The 8,735-nt window shown below is 49.8% G+C and overlaps 4 protein-coding genes across 4 annotated transcripts, besides 1 other annotated feature; 2 read left to right on the forward strand and 2 right to left on the reverse strand.

Moving 5' to 3' along the window:
* Window positions 1-1,715, forward strand: EKO05_0005334 (uncharacterized protein; the record flags this gene model as incomplete). The annotated part of the gene is made up of 3 exons (XM_038940202.1): window positions 1-185; window positions 240-1,461; window positions 1,515-1,715. The coding sequence occupies 3 exons, from the start codon at window positions 1-3 to the stop codon at window positions 1,713-1,715; spliced, it is 1,608 nt and encodes a 535-aa protein (XP_038798351.1).
* Window positions 1,716-2,110: 395 nt separating this feature from the next.
* On the reverse strand, window positions 2,111-4,193 carry EKO05_0005335 (uncharacterized protein; the record flags this gene model as incomplete). Its single annotated transcript, XM_038940148.1, has 5 exons — window positions 2,111-2,931; window positions 2,985-3,005; window positions 3,060-3,617; window positions 3,670-3,963; window positions 4,016-4,193. 5 exons carry the CDS (start codon window positions 4,191-4,193, stop codon window positions 2,111-2,113), a joined length of 1,872 nt encoding a protein of 623 aa, XP_038798352.1.
* A 1,125-nt stretch (window positions 4,194-5,318) lies between these two features.
* Window positions 5,319-5,345: a tandem repeat.
* A 1,011-nt stretch (window positions 5,346-6,356) lies between these two features.
* On the forward strand, window positions 6,357-7,432 carry EKO05_0005336 (uncharacterized protein; the record flags this gene model as incomplete). The annotated part of the gene is made up of 3 exons (XM_038940227.2): window positions 6,357-6,407; window positions 6,457-6,950; window positions 7,000-7,432. 3 exons carry the CDS (start codon window positions 6,357-6,359, stop codon window positions 7,430-7,432), a joined length of 978 nt encoding a protein of 325 aa, XP_038798353.2.
* Window positions 7,433-7,807: 375 nt separating this feature from the next.
* EKO05_0005337 (uncharacterized protein) lies at window positions 7,808-8,514 on the reverse strand (the record flags this gene model as incomplete). The annotated part of the gene is made up of 2 exons (XM_038940216.1): window positions 7,808-8,367; window positions 8,430-8,514. 2 exons carry the CDS (start codon window positions 8,512-8,514, stop codon window positions 7,808-7,810), a joined length of 645 nt encoding a protein of 214 aa, XP_038798354.1.
* Between the last annotated feature and the right edge of the window lie 221 nt (window positions 8,515-8,735).

Below are 8,735 nucleotides of genomic sequence, written 5' to 3' on the forward strand. Positions count from 1 at the left end.
ATGGTCATGAACAAGTTTAAGCCCAAAATAGGCGCCGTTGCGAAAAAGAGTGCCGACCTTGAGATCGCTCAGGCTGAGGCTCCTCATCTGGCACGAGTCGACTGGAAGTCCGATGCTGGTTTGAGGAAGCTTTACTTTTGGGCCTTCATTATTTGTCTCGCTTCTGCGACCACGGGTTACGACGGGTATGCAACACTTCAGCAATGAACTACTATTACACTGATCTTAACATTTGGTAGATCTATGCTTAATAACCTGCGTATTTTGGATCACTGGACCGTTTATTTCCACGATCCCAAGGGGTCGACTCTTGGTCTGCTAACAGCTCTGTACTCGATCGGTTCCATCGCCTCGCTCCCAGTCGCTCCCTTCCTTGCGGACCACTTCGGTCGTAAGTCGGCCATCGCTATCGGATGTGCTATTATGGTCGTTGGTGCTGCGGTTCAGGGCGCCGCAAAGAACCTTGACTACTTCATGGGCGGACGTTTCCTGATGGGTTTCGGCAACTCCCTTGCCCAGCTCTCGTCTCCACTGCTGCTCACCGAGCTCTGCCACCCTCAGCATCGTGCTCGTGTTACTGCCGTCTACAACTGTCTCTGGGACGTTGGTGCTATCATCTGCACATGGCTGACTTTCGGCACCAAGCGTATCGACAGCGACTGGTGCTGGCGTGTTCCTGCCCTTACCCAGGCTTTCCCCTCTGTCGTTCAGCTGGCTTTCATCTGGTTCATTCCTGAGTCGCCCCGTTGGCTCATCTCAAAGGAGAGGAACGAAGAAGCCCTTGCAATTCTCGGCAAGTACCACGCCAATGGTGATATTAACCACCCCACTGTCCAGTTCGAATACGCCGAAATCAAGGAGACCCTTCGCATCGAGTTTCAGTACAAGAAAACTTCTTCCTACTTCGACTTCTTCAAGACCCGCGGCAACAGATACAGGCTCTTGCTTCTCGCGTCTCTCGGTCTCTTCTCTCAGTGGTCCGGCAATGGTCTTGTCTCCTACTACGCGACTGACGTCTACAAAAGTATCGGTATTACCGACGGTGATACCCAGCTTGGTCTCAACCGTGGTCTCACTATCCTCTCGCTCATCGTCTCCGTCTCCTGCGCTCTGCTCTGTGACAGGATCGGTCGTCGACCGCTCTTCATCACTGCTACTGCCTCCATGTGCGTTACATTCGTCATCTGGACGATTTGCTCTTCGCAGCAGGAAGCCACAAAGAGCAAGGCTGCCGGTCAGGCCGTCATTGCTATGATCTGGATTTTCTCCGTCGCCTACGCTCTTGCCTGGTCTGGTCTGCTCGTCGCCTACACAGTCGAGATTCTACCTTTCAAGATCCGTGCTAAGGGTCTCATGATCATGAATCTGTTCATTCAGGTTGCATTGACCATTAACCAATACGTCAACCCCTTGGGTTTCGACCACCTCCACCCAACCTGGAAGTTCTACACAATCTACGCCGTAAGTAGCATTCCAAGCCCATCGCTCTAGAAGCATGTACTCACATTCACAAGGTCTGGATCTTCCTCGAACTACTCTTCGTCGTCTTCTTCTACGTCGAGACCAAGGGTCCGACTCTCGAGGAGATTGCCAAGATTTTCGATGGCGATGAGGCTGAGGTTGCCATCATCGATGCCGACAAAGCTGGAGAGGATTCTTATGCTGGTGGCTACGAGAAGAAGGGTGATGTTCACGTCGAGTCTGTCCGCTACTAGTTGGTTAAACTCCTTTCAAAAAGTTGTAAAATTGCAACAACAGTAATGACATCCTACCGCGACAACTTGCAGGGTACTTTATACATTGATACTCGGTCAGTCCTTGTTTATCGTCTGTGATTTTGGAAGGCTTTAAATTCCTCTATTCACTTTATCAATGCACATCTAGAGGTTTTTTTTTTCCCTAATTCAACCCTGCTTACACCAACACTAATATATCTGGCCTCAATAGCCAAGCAGGCATTGAAGAGCGCTGCTAAGATTGCAGTGCTTTTAAAATATCACTTCATTTTCCCCTGACGCTCTCGTCTATAAGGAACAAGCACAAACTTCGGTTGGGTCAACGAAGTCGTTCAACTATATACACCAAGTAATGCTATCACGTACTGTCTCACTCAATGCCTATTGCTAATAATGTGTCCAGCCTTCTCGCCAATAGCGTACATTGTCGACTGAATATGCTGCGAAGGCACGAGCGGAATAATCGAAGCATCAACAATGGACAGCTTCTCGACCCCGTAAAACAATAGCCCGTCGGACACACAGCCTCCAAGAGCCTCAGGCATCATGGGACAGGTACCAATGGGGTGACTCAGTGTCGGCCAGATAGACCCGAGCTCAATCGAGCGGTCGATGATCTCCGCATCGGTCTGGTACTGCGCACCAGGGCTCGTCTCAACAGGGTTAAACTTCGCGATTTCAGGGCGTGCCCAAATTTGGCGTACGTAACGCACACATGCTGCGAGCATGGACCTGTCGAGAGGGTTCGTCATGGCATTGTAATGGATCAGAGGTGCGCCTTGTGGGTCCGTCGCATTGATGGAAATGGTGCCGCGAGACAGGGGCTTTTGGAATGCAACAAGAACACCGCTACCTGCGGCAGGAATGCCAAGCTCGACGATACCTGCTTTTGTATTGGAGTAGAGGCCAGCGAGAATTTTGCGTTGGGCGGCAATACCTGCGAGAAGCTTCTTGCTGCCCTTGTAGACGGCAGGAAGGTAGGCATCGTTTGCTTGGGCGGTAACTTGGGTAGAGATGTTGGCATAGCTGGCTGGTGCGACTTGGGGAAGAGAGATAAAAGCGAGAGCGTTTCCGCGGGCTTGAGTCAAGGGTCCGGTCTTGTTACCATTGTATTCTGCCCAAGCGGATGCATTGAACGCGGGATCTTTGGACAAGGATGTCGGATCAGGCGTACTCATGTTGGAGATGGTGAAGCCTAGGAGGTGTCAGTAACATGTCTGCGCAATGACAGGATTCGAGAATGCCTACCCATAGAAGTGTAAGGGTGATCTGGACCCAATTAGCATGGATTTTTTTCAATTGCACCAGAGCTTCATGACATACCTTGAAAGTTGGATCCAACGCCATCGTGCTCAAGCTTGACTTTAATTCCTGCAGCCTCAAGGGTAGCCTTCGGGCCAATACCGCTAAGTTGAAGCAGCTTTGGGGTGTTCACGGTGCCAGCTGCGAGGACGAGTTCCCTCTTAGCGTAAACAGTCTTGGTGGTACCCGTCTTTTTGTCAGTGACCTTGACTCCACGAGCAACAAGCTTCTTGCTGCTATTGGTATCAAATACAAGCTCCGTCGCGACATTTTCAAGGAGAACGTGGAGATTTGAGCGACTGGCAACTGTATCGTAGTAGGCAAGACGAGCATGTTGCCTCTCTCCAGTCTTAGGGTTCATGGTGTTGGGGTACCACGATGCGCCAGCATTGTCGCCGTTGTTACCATCGACAAGCCTACGTACACCCTCACCCTCAAAAGCTGCCCAGTAACTCTTGATATCTGGATACTGGAAGTCGGCGATACCAAGCTTCAAAGGACCAGCGCCATACGCCGAAGGGTCCCAGGTAATGTTGAACTCGTCGACAAGCTCCTGCGGGGGAGGAATGAACTCAGTGCCTAAATTTTTGCTTAGTTGTGTCGACTGACAGGGCTGAGAAGGTGACCTCACCTTTCTTGAAGAAGGGGTAAATGCCGCTCCAGCCCCAGCCCTTATTACCCAACGCTTCCCATGCATCGAAGTCAGCAGCAGAGCCACGATCGTACATCATTCCATTGACAACAGATCCACCTCCCAGTACCTGGGCAACACGAGTGTTCCATGTTTTGTTATTGAGGGCCGGCTCAGGCTGAGAGACATAGCCAGTCCACAGGAGTGATGTGTTCAACGCGTAAGTCGCGCCATATGGCAAACGAATGTTCGGATTGTCATATGCGCCACCTGCTTCTATAACGAGTACAGAGTCTAGCGACGAAGTACGTTAGTGTAGGTTCGTGGTATGGAATTTTCAACCTACTCTTTGCGTCTTCGGTCAAGCGGTTTGCGACGATCAATCCAGTGACTCCCCCTCCTACAACTACACAGTCGTATGTATCCGAAGCCCTGGTCTCGATCTCAACCGGGTTGTTGCTAGGGAGAGCGGTCGATATGCCCAAAAGCTGAAGCGCAACAGCGAAACGAGTGGAAGAGCGCATCTTGAGCAAAACCGAGAGACACTGTGCAACAACGAATAAATCACAGAGATAGTATTGCGGTTGCAGCCCCTTGCATATCGGACGTTGCAGACATTATAAACATGTGGTTGCCACGAGGTCGAATAATCTCCTATTGACACTCGTTTTGGCACTGGTCCGGGAGGCGAAGCCTACTCAGCTCTGGCCATGGGTGGAAGCCCTGGCTGCAGAAGGGCAATTCCGCACCTTCTCGAATCTGTGGAAGGCGAAATTAGATTGTATGATAGTGCTCCACTACGAGGCTCGGCTCTTGCAGGGGTCTTGCCGCCTGTTGCGGCGCCCCAATTGCCTTGAGTCCCAACGTCATGGGGCATAGACATTACAAAGGGCTTGGATGCTGGGTGGTACATCGATGCATTGCTAGATTTGTGCTCGAAACGCGCTTTCATCGCCACACAAAAGATTGCGATCACATCACCACGGAGATGGCCCAACTACCCGCAATGATTGTCGAGGCTGTGGATATCAAGTGAGAAGATTTTTCCTGTGTTCAGGTAAGATCAGTACCAAGACTTTTGCCATGCCGTTTCTTGGTCTGAATATTGTTGCGCCGCATAAATACCAGAACGCTCTGCGCATACTAGAAGACACAACCGAGACTATTGCCTTACAGCAGACTGCTCACCGTCCCTTTGAATGGATTTCACTGGTGATATTAGCTTGTTGTCTGACCACAATGATTGTCGGCCTGAGACACGCCATCCTATCTCTTGTGTTCGCTATAGAGGCTCTTGGCTTGCCAAATCCGAAATTCACGGTGTCCCACGAGTCAACTTTTCCCGTGAATTAGGGTTTGCCGAGGCCTAGTACTCCAGATCCTATGGAGTACGGGAGGAAACCCTGATCACTTTGCAGCCCACTGTTTCACGTCAGTCGCGGGACGTGCCTTCGTCGGCAGCAGTTTCTCCTATCGATAGTCTACATCCAGTCGAGATCTTCGTATGGATATCAATGAGCCAAACACCCTTGTGGGCAGGCTTGTCAACAAACAAAACAAACAATATTTTAGGCCTCTGTTTGATTTGTTTGATAATTTTTAGCTACGGGCTTTTGTTTGATTGAAAATTGAGCTCTAATTGGCTAGTTTTGTTTGTTTGATTGATTGAATATTGAAAAAAAGGGGCAGGTGGCTGGCAGGTGGCTAGGAAGGTAGGGGCAGCCTTGGCTGAGCTCTAATCACGTGATGTCACGTGACTATCTCTCTACCACATAACATCCCTAGCCCTCTCTACTACCCTTGCTTAAATATTCAAACAGATTCAAACACATTCAATAATTAGAAGGTAGAATATTGATTTTGTTTGATTATTGAGGGCAGCGGCAATTTGTTTAATTGTTTTGAATAATCAAACAAAATCAAAACAATATTATTGAATCCATTTGATTGTTGACAACCCTGCTTGTGGGTCGGTGATGATGGCTTGAATAGGTTTGCCGTGCATAGCTAAGTTACAAAGAAGTCAGATGGCATACGAAAAGTCGTCTTGGTCTCTCATCTTGGGCTGAAAGACAGACTGAGTAACAGTTGTTCCTGAAATCCTTACTCGAAAAATACCGCGTTTCTCAACACCTTCGATCAGACAAGTAGCCTATCGACATGGAGCTCGTGGCTTGCGAATTTCGAAAGACTACCCTTGCGGTCTTGACTCGTCGAGTCTACGTACCAATAGATTGAATCGGTGAAGACCTCCGTTACACTTACGATCGGCGATTTTCTTGGACGCTGGTGCGCGGGAAGCAACGGTTCGCAATCAGTCGAGCCCAGCGGGAGATGAGCCTATGTAGGACCGCACCTCACCGTGCTCCCTTGGCTACGTGTTGCAGGGTAGCTCACTTGCAGAAATGGTCTAGAGGCATCCGCAAGCTATCCTTATGAAGAGGGTACGTCTTTCGCCGATCTCGTAGCTTCGCTTCTCTAGTCTTCCGGGTCCACTCCGTCTTTCTACACTTCAATCGAGTGTTTACCTGAGAACGTCCTGGGCATCTCAGACCCCTCACCCAGTGTCCAGGATGGCGAATGCACAGCAAGAATGGCCGGACCGTAGGAATGAGATTCTAGGTGCAACCATTACCATCGGGATATTAAGTACATTGATGCTCACTTGGCGGGTTGTATATGCAATCATGAACAAGCGAAAGCTATTGTTCTGCGACTATCTCTTGATCTTGGCGGGTGTAAATCTGACTTCGCGCATTTACCAGGCAGTACTGATCGCAGGCGTAGCTCATGAACGTAACAACAATGGGCCTTCGTTTCAAAACCACAGGTCTCGCTCAAGGTCGACACATCGCCGACCCTTCAATCAGGAAACCCGACGATATCGAATCGTACAACTACTACTTATGGGTTGGACAGGTGATCAATCTAATGGCCGTTGCTGTCCTCGAATGGTCAATCTGCGCATACTTGCTCGCCCTGAAGTTCTCCACGATCTACATGCTTATCGTCTGGGTTTCAATTTTTATGGTTACAGTCTTTAACTTTATATTGCCATGTATGGGTTTATTGAATTGCGTACCGTTTGAGGCCAACTGGAATCGTGCGGTGAAAGGATATTGCTGGTACAAAGGCCATACAGTTCTGACGCATGCGCAAGGTGTCAGCAACATCATTACTGACATTGTATATGTTGTCGCGCCGATACTCTATCTCTCGACCATTCAGCTGGCAAAACGAACGCAATGGGGCCTGAGGGTCGTATTCACGCTGGGCCTGGTGTAAGTTATCTGTCACAGTTTAGTGATAATCAGCTGATTGTTACTGCAGAGCCACAGTGTGCTCTATTTTTAAGACCATCGAGCTCGGTGCATTAAAGAAAACAAAAGATCTTACCTGGGAAGGTGTCAACTTGACGATCTGGAGTGCGAATGAGCTTTCAGTCGGCATTCTGATTGCAAGTCTGCCGCCTCTTCGAAAGGTCTTTGATAAAATATTCCGCGAAGTCTTTCCATCAACTTTCATGACAAGATCAAAGACGCCAGGTAGCATACCACTATACAACGTCAGTAAACCCTACAGCAAACCAATGGGTCGATCAACTGCGGGAAACGACGCCGACAGTGAGAAAAACATGCTTCCGGGGGCAGCTGATAGCGGGATCACGAAAACAGTAGTACATGAGGTTACAAGTGCAGAGAGAAGCGATGGTGTGCAGCCGCTAAATAGGACGTATAGTACATATGGAAAGATCGGCGGGTAGTGTCGAGTCGTAAGCGTCTAGATGGAAAATGTGTTTTGGATATCCGTTACGTTTGGTGCGAAGCGAAATTTTCGTTTCTTGACATGCATTTATACCTGTCGACGATGCTCTAGGGCTGACTGACATTACATGTATTGATGTCATGTCTCTTTCTGCTCATTGTTTTCCTCGCCACTCTGATACAGCCCACGCAAAACGATGCCAGTGCGCCTGTTGCCATGCTCCAACGCTGAAAACCAAATGTATCCTGGGTATCTTGAAACAAATTGGCGAAGAATTCTAAAGGTTTGATCGTGGTCAAACGTGATAGGGTTGGAAAGTTATGACCGGTCCAGCAGTCATCTCCAGCGGCAATGTGTCAATGTCAGAACACCTTCATCGAGGCGCAAGGTTTACGTTCGCAGTGTCCGCGGTTTCGTCCTTGTTCAACAGCGCCTTGACACGGTCCAGCCTACTGACTGCTTTCTCTAAACGGTCCAGCCGCGCCATTTTATCCTTGTCTTTCTGCTCAAGGAGCTCTATTCGGGCTTCTAGCTTTGCTCTTGCTCTACGCTCCTCAGCTACCATCTCGTTTGCTTGCGAAAACAAGGTAACGCTCAGCTCTTCGATCTCCGAGTCAATTGTGCGCACCCTGTCCTCCGCTTTCGCTCGAAGTGCGCGCTCGCGTTCAAGCTCGTGGAGTAGATCGGCATCGCCCGACGGCGCGGGTATGGGTGGTGCGGTGGTTGGATTGACAGGCGACGTTAGTCTGCTGGTGAGGAACGAGAAGCGAGATGTTGCCCTTGTGTGCGCTGAGGCGGCTGATGTCGACGGACGGCCGTCCGGGGAGGAGGCGTCGAAAGGTTCCGATGTGTTGTTTCGCACCGCCCCATTGCTGGTAGGTGGTGTCGTTTTTAGAGTGCGAAGCTGGTCTTCGTAACTGGCACACTTGTTGACTGCATGACTGGTCAGCATACAAGTGGCTGACGTTGAGGCGTCGCAAACTTCACGAACATACCTGCAGCTACAGTCTGCTCTCTGAGCGAATCCATCTGCGCTTCTAGCTTTTTGATCGTTCTCCTCGCCTCTTCCACGTCTCCCATATTAGCGATAACAGTCGTTCCACATGACGGGCAGCTGTGCGTCGCGCTGGCAGGTCTGGGGGTGCGTGTCGATGGTACTGGCTCTGAGAGTAAGTGTACCTCGACTGACATGTCTCCACTTCTTTAGCTCTTTCTTGGTGGATGTTGAGCGCCTCAGGCTTCGGTGTTTGAAGCTTTGTTCACGGACATCTACCGGGTTTCGTTCCCTCCCCTGCATGCTA

The sequence above is a fragment of the Ascochyta rabiei genome, chromosome 8 (genome assembly GCF_004011695.2).
Source record: "Ascochyta rabiei chromosome 8, complete sequence".
NCBI classification, from domain to species: domain Eukaryota; kingdom Fungi; phylum Ascomycota; class Dothideomycetes; order Pleosporales; family Didymellaceae; genus Ascochyta; species Ascochyta rabiei.